At 34.1% G+C, this 24,921-nt stretch overlaps 1 protein-coding gene across 11 annotated transcripts in view; it reads left to right on the top strand.

The window, feature by feature from the left end:
* The window catches only part of LOC109686404 (teneurin-1), an 835,907-nt gene that overhangs the window by 643,821 nt on the left and 167,165 nt on the right, over positions 1-24,921 (top strand). For 10 of the 11 annotated variants that reach the window (XM_074064014.1, XM_074064010.1, XM_074064012.1 and 7 more), the window contains 4 exons: positions 1,465-1,650; positions 3,706-3,729; positions 5,628-5,774; positions 15,691-15,907. In XM_074064014.1, coding sequence (XP_073920115.1) covers positions 1,465-1,650; positions 3,706-3,729; positions 5,628-5,774; positions 15,691-15,907 — 574 coding nt within the window. The remainder of the gene's footprint in view (positions 1-1,464; positions 1,651-3,705; positions 3,730-5,627; positions 5,775-15,690; positions 15,908-24,921) is intronic. The other variant, XM_074064018.1, reaches the window with a different exon arrangement.

The raw sequence follows: 24,921 nt of genomic DNA on the forward strand, positions 1-24,921 counted from the left end.
ATATTTGGAAATAATGTAGTGGAAAAATTGATGAACATTATAATAAAATCCAAAACCATGGTTTCATCAGAAAAACAATGTCACCTACTGAAAAATTATGCTACCTATTTGGTTGATTAATATTATTGTATATGAATACCTCTTAATACAGAAAACCCATTTCACAATTTGAGGCTATGTAAAAGTCAAGTTGGCTTCTAGACCACTCTTTTCCCTCAGGTATATGTAGCTATTAAACCCCATATCTATTGCAATAGGATGTTATCTCCCTTCTCCTCCAGTAAGGGGATTAGCTCAAGAAAGAGCCTTGCCAAGCTTTTATTTTGGTTTCCCTAGTGTCATGCTTTTATAAATATTAAACATTTCTCATCAAAAAGTCAAGGATACAAAGGAAAGAAGTTCAGCAGAGCTAGTACACACCATCATTATATTGACTAAATACTGAATAACATTTTAGGATAAGAAGACTATATACTTTAATCAACCAGGAGTCATTTCATATGCTAAAAATAAATGCAAATATTGATTGTGTGATCAGAAAAACCAGTTGATTACTGTCATTGGGAGCTTTACCTTTTGTATATTATGAATTTTATTAGAAAGTTGTTATCGTTCCAATTACTGAAGTTGTCTTCTTGAATGAAGTTAGAACACTATGTTACTGCATTTTCCCCCAATGATTTATTGTAGTGTCATAAAATCCCTGCAACATTATCAGTGTTCTTAATGATTTTTTAAGAAAACCTCCTTGGCATTCATTTCATAATCACTTCATTTTGAAACTTTGAACGCCGGTAGCATTCTATGGACTTCTCAAAGCAATTTGGCTTAGAGTTTATTTTATACTTAGAAACTGAACTATCTTTTCTACAATACTTCTTTTATACTTACTCAGAGATATTTGTGATATTTTGTTTCTACATTTTGTGAGTATAAACATCATTTTGTTTAAAATGTAAGTATAGACACATGCTTTTTGACTCTAATGTGTTTTAAAAAGAATGGATGCTGTTTAAAACAACACATTTTAATGTACCTAAGTTTTGTTTCCGTCATTTTGTGTGGGTTTTTCTTCCTTTTTATTAGCATATAATAGTTGTACAGGGGAAATTCATTGTGACATTTGCATATGTGCTTACAATATATCATAACTAGATCATTCTTGTTCATCTCCCCTCCTTCCTCTTCTTGGAACAATTTCAACAAGTTTTGTTATTCTATTTTCATTCACATACACAAAGTACATCCACCATATTTGCCCTTCTTCACCCTCTCCATTTACCCTCCACCTTCCAACTGATATGCGCTCCCCTGACAGGATCTGTTTTACCTTCTGTCTTTCATTTTTTAAGTGTATATTGATTGTTTGAAGGGAGGTTCTCTTTGGTATTTCACACATGCACATATTATATTTTAATCAGAATAACCCCCTCTATTATTTACTCTTCATTGAATTCTCCACAGAGCTCTGTACCGTGGAGTGTGGTAGCCATGGGGTCTGCTCAAGGGGAATTTGCCAATGTGAAGATGGCTGGGTAGGACCTACATGTGAGGAACGCTCCTGCCATTCTCACTGTGCTGAGCATGGCCAATGCAAAGATGGAAAATGTGAATGCAGCCCTGGATGGGAAGGCGACCACTGCACAATTGGTAAGTTTCTACATTCATTGACCAATGTAAATTGGACTAATTAAAGAAGTAAGAGAAGCCTAGTGAGTCAGTCCAGATTTTAGTAGAATTTGAAGTTGGAGAATAGGTTAAGGAAGAGGGTTAGCTACAAGTTTGAAAGTTCTGTGAACTGTGAGGTTTCTTTTTTTGTTGAGAATATCCTACTTATTTCTTGTCACTTCCTTTCTCATTACTTCAGTATTTATGTTTTCTGCTTTCAAGTGCTTTGCATTACTCAAATGTAAGATGTTATGCTGGAATAAAGTGTCATTTGTTAATAAGAGAAGTGCTTTTGTTTCGAAGGTAATATTCACTGCCCATTTTTCCTCCTGAAAAGTATAGGTTGTTTTAGTTGAAAGCACATAAAGGCAATTTCATTAAATGGGACTACTTTAACAGAAGCTATTTGATATCATTAGAGGCTGTCTTTAATGTATATGAGGAGGGCGCTCCTGACCTATCATCAATAGAACATCTGTGTTGAATTGTTTATCCTTATTCAGTAGTACAGAGAATTTGTACTGAAGCACATACCCTCTCTCACCCCTTGTCGTCAATTTCACAAATTTTCAGGGCACTCTCTGAGAGATCAATCTATAAGCATGGGGAAGCCTATGTAATAATCTACCATGTGTTGTTCTCACTATAAAAAAAACTAATGATAATTAAGAATTCCACTATAAAACATTCTTTTTCTATAGAATAAATCAAAGCCCTTGATACATACACATGCCCACCACAAAGGGATATACAGAGGGATAAGTACAATTTCCATTGTTCAGCCAAAGAAAATGGTTACACTATTCCAGTGGCATTTCATGAGTAGACAGAAAATGCATGCAGAGCAAAGGCAAGAGTGGGCTTCTGTATACAAAACTCATTGTTTGTGAGCTTTTCCCCCAGGAAACCACACTACAACTTTCATTTTTAGGTAAAAGTATTTTGTTATAATGGTTGAAACTTGCCAAAGCAACATATAGTATTTATAATATATGTAACATGTAATCTTAATAAACTGCATTACTACTATATTAAAGGTAAAGTAACTCTTGTTCTGTGACTGTGGAAATGTTTAAGATTCATTAAAAAGGTGGTGAGGGGTGAGATTCAGATACCACTTAAGTAATTATAGTCCTGTACTATAGTAAGTTTATTGTATTGTCTTCACATAAGAGAATTTAAATATTGTGATGATTACCAAAGGTGGTTACTCCAGAACTTCTTTCTAAAGATATTACTAATAAGAAGTTGAAGCTAGTGCTTTTTCACCAAACTCATTTCTGAAATATAAGAATGAAGTTTTATTATTTATTTTTTTTTGGCCAGAGATATATTTTATTTTTTTATTATTTTATTATTCATATGTGCATACAAGGCTTGGGTCATTTCTTCCCCCTGCCCCCACCCCCTCCCTTACCACCCACTCAGCCCCCTCCCTCTCCCCCCTACTCCCTCAATACCCAGCAGAAACTATTTTGCCATTATTTCTAATTTTGTTGTAGAGAGAGTATAAGCAATAATAAGAAGGAACAAGGGTTTTTGCCAGTTGAGATAAGGATAGCTATACAGGGAGTTGACTCACATTAATTTCCTGTGCGTGTGTGTTACCTTCTAGGTTAATTCTTTTTGATCTAACCTTTTCTCTAGTTCCTGGTCTCCTTTTCCTATTGGCCTCAGTTGCTTTTAAGGTATCTGCTTTAGTTTCTCTGCGTTAAGGGCAACAAATGCTAGCTAATTTTTTAGGTGTCTTACCTATCCTCACCCCTCCTTTGTGTGAAGTTTTATATATTTAGTGAAATATGACACTTTTTTAAGGAAGCCTAATAGAGTTTCTTGCACAAAACCCTTTAATATCTTTCCCACCAAAAATATCATTCAGTAATTCCACAGACCAATGTACAAACTTTTGAGCTGCAGGCATTTCAGAAGTTCATAGTTTGTTCTTCTCCTCCCAGGCAATAGTTGTAAACCATTAGAACATGTTGCATAGTTTTGATCTCTAGAAATTCACTCAATCACTATTTTTCCCACTTTTAGCTCACTACTTAGATGCAGTTCGAGGTAAGTCTTTTCTCACCAGTTTTATAGCAGAAATATATTTTAAGCAGAAAATATGCATGTGGGAGACAAAGGGTGGCATTTTGGGTTTATTTGTTTTCTTGTTTTATGTTTTGTTTCTTTACTTTAAGCAACTTTAAGTGTAATGTTGTGAGATTTATACCTCACAATATTAGAAGAACATTTGATTTTTCAAAATCCAAGTCTTACTTTTTGCTAAAGTATATAATGAACTGATGAATAGTTTTAAGAACTACTGTTGCTTGTCTTTATACTGAGTTGGTTTTGTGTGTGTGTGTGTGTGTGTGTGTGTGTGTGTGTGTGTAACACAAACAGATAATTATTAAATAAATCAGGTTTGGACATGCATAAGAATTAGTTCTTTAAAGCTACAATATATCTTTAAGTTCATTTACAAAGACTCTTCAATTCCTACAAGGGCAGAAGAATTATCCCCTTAGAAGCACATCATCATCCATCCCTCCAAGAATCTGCCTGTGACAGAGACAAGAAGGGATTTTCTGTCAGATATACTAGTGCCTTTCATTATCTCAGCTTCAGAAGTTGAATATGTCCCAAATTATCCTTAATTTTCATTCTCAGTTAAGTAGTCAATATAGTGGAAGTGGATAAATTCCCATTTCAAGTCTATCCTATGTCATAACTTGAGCATATTATATACATAAAACTTTTCATATTTTCTAGTGGCTGTGTGTCATTTTATCTTAAAGTTTTTTTCTTCCTCTGGCCTGTTGATAATTGCTTGGAAAACATTTGGAAGGAACATTGACTTACTTTCTATAGATTTTTTTAAACTTATTTTTCTTCTCTTTATACTTCTGAAATTTTCTTTCAAAGGCAGAAAATGAAATAAATGTTGATTGTACTATCCTCAGCAAAATGAAGGTCTGGTTTTCTATGGCTATTGGAAAAATACCCAGAAGATACAGGCTGTTAATGCTGTCTCCAATCATCTGCCACTGATCACTTGACACATGTCCAGTTACCCTTTCATAAACCCTAGCCCTGAACTACTGGTAGACAGAGCAGAACATTTTTGAAAGACTATTAAAGAAAAATAAATTAAAAGTCTAAAGAGGGACTATTGTCAGTGTTGGTGCTTTATTAATGAATAAAAGTCATTTTAAGCATTACACTTCCTTCTTGACAATATTTTTCCAGTTAGAGAAATATCTAGTTTGAAAGTCTAAATCTGGAATGCTTTAATTACATAAGCATTTGTTGATCACTTAATATTATTGTTACAGGCAAACTATTATGCTAGCTTCTGTAAGGATACCACAGAAGTAAAAAATTTCAATCTTTAGCTCTGGGATCAATAATAATCTTGAAAAGTTAAATAGATGCAAAGCAATTACAGCACATTTCCAAGGAACCATATGAGAAAATACATAATGGTGTAGTCTGAACTGTATACCAACATACCTAAGCCCTAAAGCAATACATCACAAGGGAAAAAAATAAGAACAGGCTAGAAATAGTTAGGAAGTTCTCTTCATAGAAACAGCTGTTTTTTCCAAACTTATTGGCCATAACTACATACAGCATCATCCATCCAGTTTTGATTAAGATAAGGAGACATGTTTTACAAAAAACATTTCTTGTCCCTACCATAGTTTTCATTCTATCAAACCAAAAGTTGGGAATTGGGGTTAGCATTAGTAATGCTTAATTGGTTCTCTAAGGAAAAACACTGCAAAGCAAGGGATAACAAGTTCCCTGGGAAGGTTTTGCAAGTAAGCAAGCTCCTCTTCCATTTATTCAACACCTCATCTGAATGGAGCCCAGATGATTAGATGTTTCCCTGTAGGCAGATATATTATTGTTGGCCAATCCTGTTCTGATGTCTTTGTGATTGTTGCTGTCTGCTGTCTTTTCAGATGGCTGCCCAGGACTCTGCTTTGGAAATGGCCGATGTACCCTGGATCAAAATGGTTGGCACTGTGTATGTCAGGTGGGATGGAGTGGAACAGGCTGCAATGTTGTCATGGAAATGCTTTGTGGTGACAACTTGGACAACGATGGAGGTGAATCATTTATAAAATGTTCATATAAGAAAAAATACCCCAGCCATTAAGCACAGTAGAAACCAAACTGTACCATAGAAAATTAGGGAGCCTCAGTATAAATGATATTGACGTATATGGGACCATACTACTTTTTATCTCAATAATAAGATAATATTGAAATATACTGTTTATTGAATATTTACTAGGACTAGAAAATACTCCAAATTCTTTGTTTTTATATATCATTTAATTATTGTAATAAGTCTATGAAGTATAGGTACTATTATTTTCCCTATTTGTAGATAAGAAAACTAAGGTTCATGCTAGGGGTGGTAGGTGATTTATCCAAGTCCACTCAGTTAAAAAGTAGCAGTACCAAGGTTTTAATTCAGGGTGGTAAGACTTCAGAGTCAGTTTTCTTTGCTAATACACTGTACTGCCTCCCATACCTGCAGGATTTATTATGCCAACTTAAATTAACCTACCACTGGTTCAAGCTGTCAGAAGTTAGTGTACTTTACACTATACACTATATATACTATAAAATATTTTCTTTGTTTTTAATTATGTAGGGCTACCTCTCGTGTCTCTATCTTTTAGTAATATCATTCTGAAGATACAGTATAAAGACAATTCATTAATGAATTTTTAATATTTTTGTAAAGACCTGCACATATTTTATTTATATTTTTATTGAGACATAATATTTATACTTACTTGTGGATTGCAGTATGATAATTCATAATGACAAAATCAGGGTAATAAGCACTTCCATCTCCTTAAATATTAATCATTTCTATGTTGAGATCATTCACACTCTTCTAGTTACCTTGAAATACATCATCGATCATCATAACCAATAGTTATACTACTGTGCTATAGAAAACCAGCACCAATTTCTCTCATCCAACTGTGTTTTGGTGCTCCTTATTGAACTTCTTTTTGTCCCTCTCCCTCCTGTCCTCAGTCTCTAGTGATCACTGTTCTTTTCCATTGTTTTATGAGAGTGACTTTTTAGTTTTCATGCACATGATATTTTAAAAAGTCATATGTGGTTCCCAGATCACAGAGCAATGACTTTCATTTTAGTTAAGCCAACAGAGGCATCTAATACATTCTACAATCAGATCTCAAAACAGCCTGAACTACCTCTCAGTGGGCATAAAATAGCAAATCCTCTTTCCCCATACTTTCTACCCAAGAATATGTGAAATTAACAAAAAATTCTAATTTCAGTACATTGGCTAAAAATGAAATAGATTATTAAACTTGACTCCTAAGTTTTCTGTATTTCTGAGACAATTGCACTCCTTGTAGTTTAAATCCTAACCTGGGGCTTAAACCAGTAAGGTAGAAATCATGGCCTAGGTACTAAATTAAATTTAGGAGTTTCTTCACTTGACTTGTTCTGAATAGAACACACTAAAATTGGATTAATAATAACATTAACTGTCTAAGAAGGTGGTTATAAGTATTAAATGAGATAATCAAGTAAACTACTTAAAAGATAATAAAATAACACACACACACACATACACAGCTTAAAACAGATCATTTTCAGAAGATAATATTTACTGCCCATAAAAATTGAAAACCTCATTTAGGAATCCAGAGTGAGATTTTTTTTCAATTAAATTATACACTGATCAACTACTAAGGTGACTTTTATGGCCCTCCAAGACTTGCCTTTACTTTCCTTTTCTTCCTTTTCATTATATGCCTCTTACCTGGGATGCCTTCTCTATACCTATTAATTGCCTATAATTTCTCAGCTAACACTCAAGCCACGAGCCACATCTTCCATGAAATCTCTGATACACACCTACTCAGAGCCTCCCCTGGTGCTTATAATGTGTACAATACAACCAAGCACTTGATTATGTTCCATCTTTAATTTTTTCTTGATATATGCCAAGCATGATCCATGTCCATATTCATATGCCCTGTATAATATCTAACTTCTATTCAGGGTTTACTATGTATCAGACACTCTGCTGACCTCTTTATGAGAATTATTTCATTTAATCCCCATGATGTAGGAACTACTATTGATACTACATTACAAAGCAGAAAACCAAGGAACAGAGGAGTTAAGTAAGTTGCTAGAGATCATATAGCAATCAAATGATAAAGCTGGGGTATAAACCTAGGTGATCTGTGTAGTAATACAGATTTCTTAGCTGATGTATTGAGGAAAGGTTGTATTCAGAAAATATATTAACAGCCTATGCAATTATAATTTCAAGCTCAGGTAAGGTTGAACCAAAACAAGTTTCCAAGTAATAAAAATAATTGAATATTTAATTATCAAGCATTTTTATGGCCTTAAGATCATCTAAAAGCAGACAAAAATGTTTAATGAATAGATCAACTAAATGTTAATGAATTAATGGATTGTCAATTCTCTATGTCTGTGGTATATGTGGGTATAGAAGATACAGATGATTTTCCTGAATATGTATTGACCTCTAGACATTCCTTAAAAACTGTGTATCTATATGCAAATTAAAAATCCAACACCCCAATATGAGCTCAGTGTATCTTTATGATTGTTGCTTTAGGGAACAGGGATAGAAGGTTCCTTGAGAGTTTCAATTACCATTTTTTCCTTTAGTAGGATTAAGATAATGTTAATGACAAATATAGATTCATGATTAAGATATTAGACTAATAATTCCATTCTTATAATGTTTATATATTACCACTAAGAATACATTAAATGCCTTTCATTTGGTGAGCTGAGCCTTCCTGCTTACTAAAATGGCTGGATTCATTTAGCTGAATATGACTAACGATTAATACTTTCATACTTGTTTGTATATATGTGTGTTAATTAAATCAGAAAATATCAATTGAACCTTTTTTAAAGGGATTCTAATTTTTAAAATGTAATTCTCAAGAAATCTTCCAATCAAAAAAATCACTTTCAAGCAGTTGTTTCAAGTAGCTGCTACCTGATTACTCCATATTACACCTGATACTTAAACCATGTCAGGATATTTTGAATCCTAATCAGCTTTGAATATTCATTAGCCTCACTGCTCCTTCCTGCAGTTTTGACTTTAGTTACACTCTGATTCAGTGCATTGTGACTCTCATATACTAATTGGGCTGCATTGAATATATAGGTGACACAGCTTTTCTATAAGCTACGTAAGAGTTCCTTGAATATTAAAACAAAACAGAGAACCTTTGGATTTTGTCTTAACATGCAAAAAAGAAAGCTCTTTTACTATAAGGAATAATTGCTGAGCTGAGTATGGTGGAGCACACCTATAAACCCAGCACTCAGGAGGCTGAGACAGAAGAATTGTGAGTTTGAGGCCAGGCTGGGCTACCTGGTGAGTTCAAGGCTAGCCTGATATACATAACAAGACCCAATCTCAAAAATTTATTGAAAAAACTAATTACTATAGAAGTTACAAGTCTTGAACTCATTTATGCCTTTTGTCAATAAGCACCTACCATGTGCAAAGCCCCATGCTTAGAGGAAATTTAACATTATGATGACTACATTTTCATTTGCTAATCATGTGTCCTAATTTTGGGTTTGGAAAATATGATCACCAAGCATTACATACATATATGAAGTGATATGAGAAAAAAAGTTTAAACATTTTATTAACTAAGAATAAGTAAAACAAAGAATAGTGAGGGGACCTATCAGACATCAAAGTATATTTCAAAGCTATAATAATTAAAACAAAGTGGTATTGATGTAAGGATAGAAAGATCAACACTACCAAATATAAGTTCTGGAACAAACGCAAGCACAAATAAAAATTTAGTATATCATAAAACTAGCATCAAAAATCAATGGAGCAAAGAAGCATTATGAAATAAATGCTTCTGGGAGAACTATTAAGAAAAATCTTAGAGGCTCAGGATGTGGTTCAGTGGTAGACTGTTTGTCAAGTATGCACAAGTTCCTGGATTCCATCCTAAGCACCACAAAAAAGAACCTTTGATTTTTAATTCATACCATATACCTAAATAATAAGAAAAATTTAAATGTTCCAGCTGGATTAGTGAGTTAAAGGTGAAATAAAATTCAAATACAATTAAAAGAAAATGGAGTTGGCAGACCTTATAATGGGGAAAGAATTCTCAAACACAAAAGAATAAATGATAAATTTGACAGTGAAAATTTAAAACTTCTGTTAATGATGTTTAGCTAAATTTGTAGATTATCCAACATCCAAATATTTGTAGACATCAGAACTTTCACTGTCTGGTACAGTAACTCCTAACCACATGGATTTAAATTTATTAAGAATTCAGCTTTTTAGTTGCAATAGTCACATCTCTAGTGCATGATAGCCACATAAAGTTAGTGGCTTACTACATTGGACAGTGTAGTATTGAAGCATACATTCTCAACTTTGAAGATTTTGAATAGTGCTATAAAAATTTAGGGTGTCATAAATGTGTATGGGGGACTAACCAAGTTTGAGTGGCAGCAGAAACTGCACATGGTTCAGTAGAATAATGTTTAAGACCAAGAAAAGAGCATGAACAAATGCCCTGAAGTAGAAATGTACTAGACTCTTCTAGAAAGCCTTTCTTGCTGGAACATAGTAATTTTTGTAAGATCTTCAGTCATCACATAAAGATTCCATTTTATTATACAAGTAATATGCTCTCTGATGTTATAAAAACAATAGTGGAGGTTAAAAATGTAGAGTAAGAGAGTTTAATCAAACTGACTTTTTTCTCTAATGTTTTAAGTATTTGTCACGTTTGTCGAAACTTCTTTTATACAAACTCTTCCAGTGGTCTGTGTTCATAATTATTGACAAAATCAATAAATTAATTGCCCAAAAGCAAATGATTTTCCAAGAATCATTCTTCATAACAAGTCACTATTCATTTAAAGCAATAGCTATCTGCAAACCTCTTTTATAATGTAGCATTTCTACATCTAGAAAAAAGCACCATGGGTGAGTTATAAACATATATAAGCTCGTGGATCAATGAATCGCATGTTTTGAATGTCACCAGCATGGTGTTGTGTTTAATAAATAAGAAAATAAAAGACAAAAGCAATGAATTGATACATTTGCTCTATTTAAAGGCCCGACACCCTCTCCCCATTTGGTTTTCTATTTGGTTTGGGATAAAAGACAACATCAGAAAGCATATTCCTAATTATTCTGTTCTGACCATATCCCTCTCATTTCTAAGCAACCTATTTATTAAAGGATTGTCACTCAGTTATGAGAACCTAAACTGCCACATGCTTCCAAATAGAAATGAAAGATGGAAAATCTAAATGGTATAACTGAGTTCACCACTCTGTGACTGGGCCTGACACATTATCTATCAACTAAGGCTGATAATACTTGACATCCATGTGCATACTTTGCAATAGTGAAAATTAATGAGATAATGCTTGGAACAAAATAACTTCATGCAGGCAATTAAACTGTGGTACCATTGAAGACATATACATTAGTTTCATGTTTATTAATCTCTAGGCAAATTTGCAAATGTCATAGAAATAGGACATTTAGGGCTTGGTAGACCTCTATTCTATAACTGATAAAAAGGTTTAATCTGGCCCCTATCCAAATGGTGACAAGTTCTGAACAGGTAAGATCCAATGAATAAAAAGTCTCTGTACTGTCTGCCTACTCAGAGTTACATAGGATCTTACCTACACTGATGATTACCTTTCCAACTTTATTGTTATTAATGGAATAAAAACTGAACTGAACATAATAAATGTAAATAATTTGATGAGTTTAGAGATACATACACACTTTGGTTACCATGACCACAATCAAGGTAATAAATATATCAATCCAAAATTTTCTTTCTGTCTCTTTTTGGGGGAGTTGTTGCTTAGATTTACCCTTTTAAAAATTTAAGTGCACAGTACTTTATTTATTGTTAACAATAAGCACTATAACAGGAACTTACTGGTCTTACATAACTAACTTTATACTCTCCTTTCCCCAACTCCTACAAACCACCATTCCATTATTTATTTCTGTATGTTTGATTACTTTAGATGCCTCATAAGACAAATTATGGAGTATTTGTCTTTCTGTGTCCAGCATATTTCACGTAGCATAATGTCCTCAAGTATGGCCATACTACCCTAACTTCATCTAGTTTCATCTTTATGATTATTATCACAACTCTACAGAGTTGATGTTATTGTTACCGACATCTTACATATGTGGACACTGAGAATCCAAGAATTGAAATAATTTGTCCAGAATCACATAGATTGTTCATATTTCCTTCTCCTTTCTCTTCTTCATTCAATGGCAAACATCTAACAGGGGAAAGCTTAATAGTGATGACTTCATCAAAAAGCAAAAACAATGTCTTTGATCTTCATCAGTATCAATTGGGCTAATTGGCATAGTCCCAAGTTAGTTGGCAAAGCTAGGACCAACAAATGCCATGTTTAGTCATTCAAGACAATGTAGCCTCCCTCTTATTAGCTACATTCTATTTTTATTCCTTTAAAGGGAATAGCCCAAATGTAAAATCAGTTAACATTTGAAATGTTCTTATCTAACACCCTGAGCTTGACTGTCAGTAGGGTGCCACAGCTTCCAATTCAGAACAATAAAAGAACTGTTAATGGCCAAAAAAAAAAAAACCCACATCCAGTGTGACTGTCATTTGCACTTTTTCCGTAACAGTCTAGACATACTGTTTGGGGTGTTATCCAATGTGATAATTGGTAAGTAGATCTTTGCCCATGTACTGGGTTTGCCTATGAATTATAATTTAGGGCTGCATGCCATTATTGGTCAGCTTGCCTACAGTCTTTCTAGCTCAACAGAAGCCTTGCTGTTTTCTCAGAAAACAGAGGTCTTAGAGGGTCAGCAGTGTATAATAGGCAATTACTAAATATGAAGCATTAACTTGAAATCTGCAGCACATAACTAGATGAGAATGCGAGTTCCAATTTTGAACTGGTTTCTATGTTTACTTTTAGAATCCAATTTTGAAGATCACCTTTGCATTAATATTTATTTAAAATCTATTTCCTTTCAATAATAACTTGGAGTTGTGTCACTGATAGGATAAAACCTGTGAATGCCAAAACTATATTTGCTAATTTTTGCCAGGCATGACACTTGGTACTTCCACATATACTATTTCAACAATCACAAATCCACTATTCAATAAAAACGTGAGATAAGGGTAAGTACTCATTTAAAAAGCAGTTTCTAATTGTATAGGATATTATGCACAAATTCCAGATATCAAAGAACTCTTAATCAGCCTGTTACTTTTGCCAGCTTTTCAGTGCATCCAGATGTTTAATTAGCAACTAAAGAGATAATATGCTAATAAGAAGCTGAGAACAATGTATTGGAAGGAGAGGTGGTAGCAGCACCTAAAATCCATATAAAATCTGTTAATATTTTTTGCTGAATGAGGGAAAAAGAAGGGAGGAAAAGGGAACTTCTTTTTATAACAAATCCACACTTAAAAGTTAGTCATCAGTGAAAAAGAAATATGTATACAGAAGAAACAGAAACCAAAGGCAAAAATACACTGAACAAACAGGGAAAGCAAGAATGAAGCAAACTGCATTTTAAATCAAACTACTGTCTATAGTACAGGGAATTTGAAAGAACCACATATGGGGAAATATTTCTTGGGTGCCCTGGGACTACAGTTCCAAATGCCTACTCTCTTGGTTTTGCTGGCTTTCATTGCCCCCAGCTGTGGTACATCCCCCTCTAGCTCAATGAGAGCAGCCAAGTTGGGGAGAGAGATCAAGCTAAAAGAGCTGCAGGAAATCAGTGCCAGTAACTTTCATCAGCAGCCTTAAGGAGCCACAGATCCATCTGAACCTCCTTATTCTACTGCAAGCTAAGAAGAAGATTAGCATCTTTATGTTTACCCTTGTTAAGCAACTGAATTAGAGACACTTGTCTACTTTTCAAGGCCCTTGGAAGAACTTTTATTTTATTTTATTTGCTTATTGGGTGTGGAATGAAGTGTCCATATGCTCAGTTTCATTCCAGTTCTTTCTCTTTGCTGGAACAGTCCTATCTATAGCACTTCTTATATTTCACTAGTATAAGAGTCAGTTGTTCACACACCTATTTTCCTATGAAGTGCTAAGTTCCTAAAAAAATCTTTTTCTCTCCTTATTGTCCCAAGAACCTAACAAAGTATTTTGCACCTATTAGATTCTCAATAGTCTTCCCTCCTTACATAACCCCTGTGCCCTACATCATTCCTGTACCGTAGAATGAAGCTTTTATGGATTTTTTTTTCTTCATGCAACAGTGGATTCAGGAGTCTGGTGCAAATGGTGAAGGCTGAGAAAATGAAAGAGAGCAATTCATCACATTTATATATCCAGATTTATCATTAATTGCATCAAAAATCTATCCTAAGAATGGAGGAAGGGGGAAGAGGGTGAACGATGTTGAGGGTAAAACCAACTAAGATATATTTTAGGCACATATGTAAATATCACAATGCATCCCCCTGTGCAATTATTATGTGCTAATAAAATTATTTTTTAAAAAACCTGCTATGAGCTATACATAAATGCTAGTTGCTTCTACAAATTCCTTTTTAAAAAAGAAGTTCTGCAACTTTAGTGTGCTTCAGAATCACCCAGATTAAGTGTGCATGATCTGGCTCCTGGAAATCCTGATTTAGGAGGTGGAGCCCAAGCATATGCATACTTAATAAGCTCCCCACATAACTGACTGCACATTTAAAAATCACTACCCTATATATTTTGGCACCATGAAAATCTCAACCTCTGTATTGAGAATTACCAGTAGACAATAACATTGGTAGGATTTTGGTTTTTTTTAAGTACAAACAAATTCAGGTTGGCAAGTACTTGTTTTTTTTTTTTGTTGTTGTTGTTGTTATTGTTCATTATTCACATGTGCATACATTGTTTGGGTCATTTCTCCACCCTGCCCCCTTCCCCACCTTCCCCCTGCCCCTCAGTTTCAGGCAGGTCCCATTCTGCCCTTATCACTGATTTTGTTGAAGAAAAGACATAGCATAATAAGAAAGACAAAGCATTCTTGCTAATTGAGTTAAGGGTAGCAACTATACAGAAAGATTCCTGCTATTGCTTTCATGTACCCATGTGTTACGACCCATGTTGATTCAACTCTAACTGATCTTTACATTGGTTCCCTGCTCATGATAACCTGTCGTTTTAAGGTTTCAGTATTAGTTCCTCTGGAGTAGGGACATCAAACGCTTTCATGTTTTGGGTTTTCTACCTATTCCTATATCTCCCATATGTGCTCTCCCCTTTTCTTGTGATCCAAGTCCAACCACATTGCTGCATTTGCCCTAGATCTAAAGTCTGCATATGAGGGAGAACATACGATTTTTTGTCTTCTGAGCTTGGCTGACCTCGCTCAGAATGATGTTCTTCAGTTCCATCCATTTACCTGCAAATGATAAGATTTCATTTTTCTTCATGGCTGAGTAAAATTCCATTGTGTACAAATATCACATTTTCTTGATCCATTCATCAGTAGTGGAGCATCTTGGTTGTTTCCATAACTTGGCTATTGTGAATAGTGATGCACGTACTTGTTAATTGTGTGCTCATACTAGATGCGAGGAATCAAAAAGTACTACAAGAAATAGTTCCTATTCTGAAGGAGTGGTATTATTGAAGAAGAAGGAAATTTCTCAAGAGTGATACCTAATGGAATACTTTACCTAAAATCTAAGCCATGGCTACATAAATAATATTCTCCAGCTGACAAATGCTAGAGAATCCCAAACAAAATGTTTTGAATTTCTCTGAGATGCCATATAAACTCAGTGAGTAATAATTCATGAAAAAACATAAATTTGAACAGATTCTGAACTCAAAATATGATTGGTTAACTTTATATTATATATTTTTTCTCCATTTTGCATAAATAAAGCAAAATATCAGTATTTGCTTTGTTTTTTATTCCAGATGGTTTGACTGACTGTGTGGACCCTGATTGTTGTCAACAAAGCAACTGCTATGTAAGTCCTCTTTGTCAGGGCTCACCAGATCCTCTTGACCTCATTCAGCAAAGCCAACCTGTCTTCTCTCAGCATACTTCAAGACTCTTCTATGATCGAATCAAATTTCTCATTGGCAAGGATAGTACTCATGTCATTCCACCAGAGATCTCATTCGACAGCAGGTATATGTGTATTTATTTATTCCTTAATGAACAATGGCCATTAATAAAATTATCTTCAAAAGATCAGATTCCTTTTGGTTCCACATAATCCATATTGATATATTTCTTAGGACTTCTCTGGAATGCTTAAACTGTTATCACTTAGATAAAGGAGGAAAGACTCATTTCTAGAGATTTTGTATCATAAAAGATATATATTTATATACATGGGTTTTTAATGACAAAAATATTAAGGAAATATAATTTCCAAATTTATTGTTTCACTTCTGGATTGACTCCTTGAAAAAGTGTTGAATTCCAAAGCTAAATGTTAAGTTTTATTCTGTGATAAAAAATGGTTCCATATGAAAAAGTTGAATGAATTTGACATCTTAATATGAAATGCAAAACTTGTGAAAAATCTGTGTTCAAGGAAAGCTCAAATGCATGAATTGTTACTAAAGATATGAGACCAAAGCCCAAGCCATTAGACAAACAATTTTTAAACAACTTACTATTTGAAGTATAATAACATGAATTTGCTCTTTGGTATTCAATGCTTCACATTAAGCAATGATATAATTTACTACTTAGCACTAAATACAGACAAGTCACTAAAGTTGACATTTCTGATCTCAGAAAATGTCTTCCTCTCTTCATTACATAAGTTTTTCACTGACTTTCTAGACTATTGCAAATAGGAATTTCTTTAAAATATGTAAAGTATTTGTTTAGGAGCTCCTGTGTATATCCCACTCTCTCAGTTGCAGCCTGGTGGGCATTATTAGCCTCAAAGAATAATTTGGTCAAGAGTTTATATCGACATCAGTGACAACCTAAGAAAATTACAACTCAGTCTTAACCTGCACAGAGAAGAAAAACAAAAAAAATATGTTTATGAAAACTGCAGATGTTCAATTCCCTTCATTTCACTTGCATACTAGAACTCTTACTGAAACTAAAAACTTTTTATTGTTTATCATGCAGTGTTGACCTTTTAGGTCTCCTACAGTACGCAAAATCCAAATGCCAATCTATCACAAGAGCAGGCTTTTTTCCTCCAGGGGATCTAGTCAAAGTTCACCTTCTAAGAGATTCCCGATTTTGAAATGTTTCTTCCAGCTCCAAAAACAACTCTGGGGTAACTTTAGATGGGATGTAGTTAAAGAATTTAGATAGTGGAGACTTATTTATTGAGCACCAGAAGAACAAAAAGTAGCCATTCTCCCCATTTTTTTATTTAAGGTAATGGTAAGTTATCAACTCTGTAGCTTTCTCCACATTTAGGAAGAAGTCAGACCAAAAACAGTAAGAGAAATAACAACCACCATGGCATGAAATGAGACACTGGACTCAAGTAAGGGGAGAAAGTCAGGACCTAAGAGAGACAGGAGACAAGTCATTGTGACCCACAGTAGGGCATTTGAGCAATAAACTTAGAAAAGTCAGGACAAACTTAAATCCCTGTGGTTCAGCTTCATGCTTCAACAGCACTTGCCAGCCGCTCACAGAGTGAACAAACCTATTACTTCTGATAGTTAATGCCCTTCTCCTCTGCCTGGTTTGATTGAGTTTTCCCATTCCTTTATAAAATGCTCCAAGTTATCATTTGGCTCTGTAAGTCACATTTAAATTCAGAGCAATGGGTCTCTTTCATCCAGTGTCTCAGCTATTACAGTCCATTCTGTCAGAAAAGATGCAAGCCTTTTCTCAGGAAAGTAGTTGAAGACAAGCCATCCTTTAATTTTTTCTTGTGGTATCCTAGGGCAAAATAAGTTCAATTCTGATCACATATATAACTAATAATAGTTACAGCCTCTTACATCTGTATTGTACCTTTTAGTTTGCAATATGCTCAAGCATACATTATTTCATTTTATCCTCACAGTATCCCTCTGAAGTAGGTAAATGTATCAGTTATATTTTATACATAAGAAAGCTCATGTTCAGAGAGATTAAACATCTCTAAAATCACACTGAAAGCAAGTTTGCATTGTAGCATATCTTGTAACCTTTCCATTATGCCACAGCTGCCCCATTTTGACTCGTCCTTAAATAAGTATGGTGACATGAACCAAATTTATCCTAGGTAAACCGCATCTGGGTCAACACAAGAAACTTGGAAACCAAGCAGTATTTAAAACTCCAGTTCGATTTAATATATTTCAATGTCATCATTTACAAACTGAATCAGTGTTAATGAGCTACTTCTTTGTAGAAGAACACAATTAAATAACATGAAATTTGTGTTTTGCTGCATGTAAATTGTTACGGTGCACTTGTGTGTGTCACACCTCACACTAAGCTGTTACATGTGTTATTTAATTTAATCCTTACAAAAACTACATAGTATGGACTATTACTATCTTCGCTTTTCAGGCGAGGAAGTAAAAATGTAAATGTTAGGTTCTCAAGGTTACAATTGAGTGTCAGAGACAGAATTTGAAGCCAGGTATACTAATGTTGAAAGCCTGATCTTATAACCTCTGTGCTGAGCCACTTTGGCTACTTAGAAAGCTGGGGTGGCTGATCCTAAAAAGACTTTGGCTCTTATACATCCCTAACTACAGAATTGCTCTCCTCAGACAGATCTGGGACACTTATGTGTCATAATCAGGTAAACCACTCTTTTTGCTTTTGCTACATTATTGAGAGATAGCTAGATAGGCAGGTAAAGAAAGCATTGCTAAAGTGCTCATTTACCTACTGGCAAAATATGACCCACACAGTGAACTTGCTTCTGAGCACTGCCACAATCAGAAGCCTTTGAAACTGAAGACAGTGGTATATAGGTGACTAAGTGTTGCAAGGACACACAAAGGTTAAATAACTGTTCATATTTGTGCATCCAAGAAAGACTAGACTTTTCTTGTTCTGAGTTTGCTGCATTTGTATATGACAGCATGTGAAACATACTTCCTGTGCCCAATGATAGTGTAATGTCAGTGTGAATATTCAATTTGCCCACAGTAAAGTGTCAAGCAAACTCAAGTTAGTTGCTGTTTTTTCCTAAATAAAGTTTACCTTATAGCCCAATGTTTCTTTCTTTCTTCTCTTCAGAGTATACCAAACATGACTACAAAGTAAACCACATAGTCTCTGGGCCCTGTATGACTTATTACTTTTTAATAATGTAAATAAGTGAACAGAAGCATTATTGATCTTTAGTGTCTAAGCATTTAATCACTATTAATAATGTAGAAGGTTTTTATAAATATGTAAAACCAAGAGTACATTAAACTAAATGATAGCAGTAATTTGCAAAGCCAAAATTTCACTCACCATCACTAATGGAGAAGTGCATTTAAAAAACAAAATCCTACCAGGGTTAGTGTAATCACTGACAACCAGGTCTGACCAAGCTCATTTGTCTATTTTGTAACCATGAGAGACTGGTCCCCACGTCAATCCATGTCAAGTGTCTGTATCATAGGTTGCTTAAAATCAACCCACATTTATATTTTGCTTGACCTGACATTTAGGGATTAGGAAATCTAACAAAAATTGGAATATCTTCCTTTTCTAGAAAATTCACAAATCTTGGCAACCCTGGGCCCATGGAAATAACATAGGTGGTCTAGAGCTAAGGGCCATGTCATGTCACTCTAGCTCACTATTCACTGTTTCCCTTACACCTGGCTCACTTGTCTCACTTCTAATGTCATGTATAGTCCTGCTGGCATTTGAGTAACCTTTGGTCTACACAATTTCTATAGCTTTTCTTGGGAAGAACACAAGTGTGTGTGTGTGTGTGTGTGTGTGTGTGTGTTCTAACATCCCTCCCTAAGAGATTTTACATTTCTGTTGTCATTTTAGTTAGTTTTGAACCTTTGTTATGTTGGTTTCAGAAGTGAGAAAAGATGACTAAAAGTGAAATAGAATTCACATTGATGGAACAATAGTTACACAGTTAGTTCACTGAGTACTCATGTATTACTCATGAAAAAGTCGAAATACACTCTGCCTCACACCTTAGACTAATTAAGACCCCTTGCAGTAAGGAGATCTTAACTTAGAGTGTCTTATATATCATCAAATATGATATCTGTTAATCCAGATCCCACCACAGTAACGAAATATCCACATTTTATGAGAGGAATATGTACTTGAAAGGCATTTGATTATTATGCGTATCACTTAGAGTAAATTTTAAAAACAGTGTAAAGATCTAAAATTTCCCTACATTGCTGCTGAATGTAATTGTAATGTCCTCTTCTGCCCACTGCTGGTGGAATTACCCTTAGTTGAAAAGTTCTAGAATGGTTAAACAAGACAATAGGTTTCTTTTAGTTGCAGCTTTCTATGGAGTTGTTTCATTTCACTTTCTTGGTTCACACTGGGATGTACATTGTTAACTTTGAATTGTTCTTATTGATCAGTTGTAGGTTCTGTAAAGACAAGGCTCAGTTCTGATTTGTCCTCGTATTGTTAAGACTATCTCTTGTTGTGTGGCAAACTATTTCAAATAGTAGATTAAAATAATTTACTAGTACTATTGTATCTCATGGTTCTGTGGATCAGAAATTCAGACAGGGATATCCAAGGCAACTTATCTCTACTCCAAAATGTTTGAGCACTCATCTGAGATGGGTAAAATAGCTGGGGGCAGAAACAGCTGGACAAAAGCTAGGAATCTTTTTCTCCACATACAATACTTCTATTGGCTACTTGGGCTTCCTTCTGACATGGTAGCTAGCCTTGGATTTGTGATAGCTCTTACATGGTGGCTCAGCAAAGAGTGAGTGTTCTAAGAAACAGAAAATGCCAGTCTCTTAATTATTGGGCCTAAAAATTGTCACCGTATCATTTGTGTCATATACTATTGGTCAATTCACTCAAAGAACTTGCTCAGATTCAAGAGTAAGGACATGGATTATACCACTTGATGACAGAAGTATCAAATAATTTTTACCAACTTTAGTTTATTATACTACTATACACACAGATCTTAACCCAGTACCTGGCATAGAGCAGGTAAAAAAATGAAGGATGAAACAAATAAGTGACTTAGTTGCTGTGATTTTGAAGTATAAATTCTTTTATCACATTTTGCTAATGAAAAACTCATCTGGGTTATCTAGAACATCTAGATGATATGAGGACATAAAGTTAGCCAGTTCCCAAATTTAGAACTAGTCAAATGTTAAGATTAAAGTTCTCCAAATAGGACAGGAACAAAATTCATAAAAGATAAAGTGATTATATAACAATACCAAAGTAATTACTCATTTTTAACTTATAAGACCTTCCACCACTGTCACAGCTTGCCAATAATTGACATCATTTATAACTCTGTATAAGCATCAATACTTCTCTCTGCCTTCAATGGACTAAATAATCAAAATTTAGTACCAAAAGGAGGAATTAGAAAATAAGGGGCAACATCAAGAAGACTGCTGTTAACTGGCTCTCTTTGATATGCATCATTATTGTGTCTCACTATAAAACCAGAGCAGTATCTCAAAACAAATTGAGGTCCTACAACTGCCTCAAGCACAGACTTTTTGGCAAATTATTTTCTTACACAAGCTGTCTTCCACTTTTACTACACTCCATTCGGTAATAAATTCTTGATTCTTCCTCCTGATTAGTCAAGATACTAGGCAATAGTCATAATTACTTATCATAATTTGTTTGATAAAACATACTTTTCTGTACTTGGTTGAGCTGCGAATGTATAGCATTAGAAATACTGTGGATGGCAAACTAGTTATTGACCCAAGACTGAGGGTAAAGGAAGGTTTCAAATAGATGGTCATTGCTACAAAAGCTCCCAATCTTGAATAAAGACTGAAACTTTAGGATAACCATACTTGTATATTATAAAATAGAAGAGATAATTTTGTATGTTTCACTACAAGTAAATAATAAATGTTTGAGGTGATGAATATGCTAATGTCCCTTATTTGATCATCATACAATGTGTACATATATTAAATGGTATGTTGTATCAAATTATGCTCCATAAATTTAGTTATTATATTTTAATTAAAAATAAAATAAAACAAGGAACAAAATGAAGAACCATACTTCACAGATAATTACTGTTTTAAGTTTATATTTTATTAAAATTTTAGTATTTCCAGAGTAAATGATGACTTTATATGTCCTCAGAAGTAGATGATAGAGATTATCAGAGTTCTCTGCCATTCTTAAGGCAATATAATATTCTTTTTTATTGTACTGGGTGGGGTGCATTGTGGCATTTACAAAAGTTCTTGTAATATATCAAATATACCATAGTTGAATTCACCCCCTCCATCACTCTCCCCCTCCCCCATTCCTGGAATAATTTCAACATGTCTCATTTTTCCATTTGCATACATGGGTACAAAGTATTTGCACTACATGCATCCTCCCACACCCTTTCCCCACCTTCTCCCCTCCTACTACTACCACCACCCCAGACAAGACCTGTTCGGCCTTCCTATACTCCAATTTTGTAAAAGAAAAAAAATGTTTTTGTTTAAAATAGCAACACAGGGAGTTTCCTTGTGACATTTCCATGTACATATGTATTACAACCCTATTACACCTCTATTTTTCTTCTCTCTACATTACTCCCCTTCTTATGGTGATTTCAACAGGTTTAAAAATTCTATATTCATTCTTGTATAGAGAGTACATCAACCATATTCACATTCTTAACTTCCTTCTTTTACCCTCCCTCTCTTGTATGTGACCTCCCCTTAGCGTAACCTATTTTTCATAATATTTGTTGTATTTGTATTGGGTTTATAGTCCACATATGAGAAAACATACAACTTTTAAAAAATATATAACAAATTTGTATTTATGCATTAGTAAATTTACAGTTTAATCAATTATCAAATGGTTCAATAAGTTGAAATATTAAAATCCTATCATTTACCTTTTTAAATTCCATCTCTTTCTTCTTTTCTTGCTCCACACTGTATTGCAAAGATTTAGTTGACTCATCCACTTTCTTTAATTCTTCCTTCTTGTTTTCCAAGTTTGAAAAATTGAAGAAAATTAGCTTTTAATATCCAGAGACTCACTCTTCTAAAAGATTACTTCTCATGAATATTTGAATGGTATATTCTTAGACAAGTTCACAGAAAACATTTTTTAAAACTGATGCCAGCAAGCACAGACTTCAAAACTAATGACTAATATTTTGATACTGACTTATTTTTCAAAAGATTGATGAGAGTATGAACTCATTCATTCAATGAATACTTCTTGAGAAACTACTCTTCACCAAGAATTGTGTAAATGGAGCAAAACAAAAGAAACAGTCTCCTTAGAGAGTTTACCAGAAGTAGTTAAATATCAAGATTTAATCATTATATATTGTGTGTATCAACTTGTCATGCTGAATCCCATAAGTATGTACAAATACTAAGTACCAGTTAAAAATAAAAAATAAGAAAAATATCAAGTCATAAATAATTTAAATGATTAGAAATTTCAGTACATTCACTAGGTCATGGACCAACAGGTTTCTAAGGGAGCTTAGAGTTCATCAACTTGGGATCTCAAATTCAACGGATATGATGAGGCAACCATGTTACGTAAATTGATGTAAAACAAGAGTTATTCTAGAAGATAAGACAAAGTCATTAAGCAATTACAGAAATGAGACTAACCTGGAAGTTTTCAGCAGTAACCCAGAAATGGAATTAATTGATTCAGATGAATACAAAGAGCTGCTAAAATTGACACACACTAAAGACTTTTGATGGTTTGCAAGAAAAATACAAAGCTTATTTAGATAGAAAGCAGCTTAAAACATATGCAAAAAGTTTCATCCTTTGGTATTTAGGGCTACAAATAATTTTTCTGCAATTTAAATTGTTTGTGCTAAACAAATAAATTCAAAGAAGAAATAATCATTTAAAAATTCCTATTCATCACAATTTTTAAACCCATTAACTCTACTTTAGAATCATTTCATAATAATAGATCCTATAATTTCTTTCAAGATAATCCAAGCTAGGGAAAACTGATAATCAATTCTCTTTGAGATGTATAATCATTGCTACATTTACTTGGTTCATTTCTCCATTCTGTAATAGTAGCAATTTATGGTTAGGGCTAGAAGAGACAACATCTCTTCAGTGTGGCAAGGAACACAGACAATAATGAAAAAGGTAAATGTGAGGAAAGTATTGAGTACTACCAAGTGAGATAAAGAAGGGTTAGGGACAGAGAATGACAATTTTAGGCAGGGTAGTCTGGTAAAGCTTCTCTAGCAGGTAACACTAAAAGAACACTAATAACATTTATCTCTATGCTACATGATTGGGCATGAATATTTCTTGCCAACTGAACACTTATGCAATAGATTTTCACAGAAGCTGAGCCTGTCATTAACTTTTAGAGGCCTGTTGAATTAAAATTTTGTGACATTATGTACAATGGGAAGGTAAAACAAAAGTTTCTCAAGGAATTACTACCTACAAATTACATATTAGCTTTCACTGATAAATGGTTGGGGTGCCTGCCATACACGAGTACATTGAGAGAGCATGAATACCTCAGACAAATTGAATAGGCTTTAGAAAGAAAAATCAGCAGCAACCCTAGGGCACTTAGTTATAAAAGAGAAAAATAGCAGATCTTCATAAATTAATTGAACCTAGAGAAAATCCAATATTTAGCAAACACTAATTTGAAATTTTAAAATGAAGAGATAAGGGAAATGCTGGGGTGGAGGCAGAAGGATCTGAAGTTCAAATCCATCTTGGACAAAGCTAGTGAAATACTGCCTCAAAAACAAAATAAAATCAAAAAGGCTTGGAGCATGGCTCAAGTGGTATTGCCTAGCAAATGGGAGGCCCTGGGTTCAATCCCCAGTACCAGAAAAGAAAGAAAAAGAAACACAATGTTATTACAGCATTCAGGCAGTCACACAATTAACAAATTCATAGTTTTCTGTATCTACAAGCAACCCCTAGAAGGTCCATAACATAATCACTTGTAATTTATCTTAGGAACAAATGTAAATCCGTATGCACTGTTTTAATTTTTCACAAATCTATTTGTTAAAGAACTCTAAATCAGTTTGCTAA

Source organism: Castor canadensis, chromosome X (assembly GCF_047511655.1).
Source record: "Castor canadensis chromosome X, mCasCan1.hap1v2, whole genome shotgun sequence".
NCBI classification, from domain to species: Eukaryota; Metazoa; Chordata; class Mammalia; order Rodentia; family Castoridae; genus Castor; species Castor canadensis.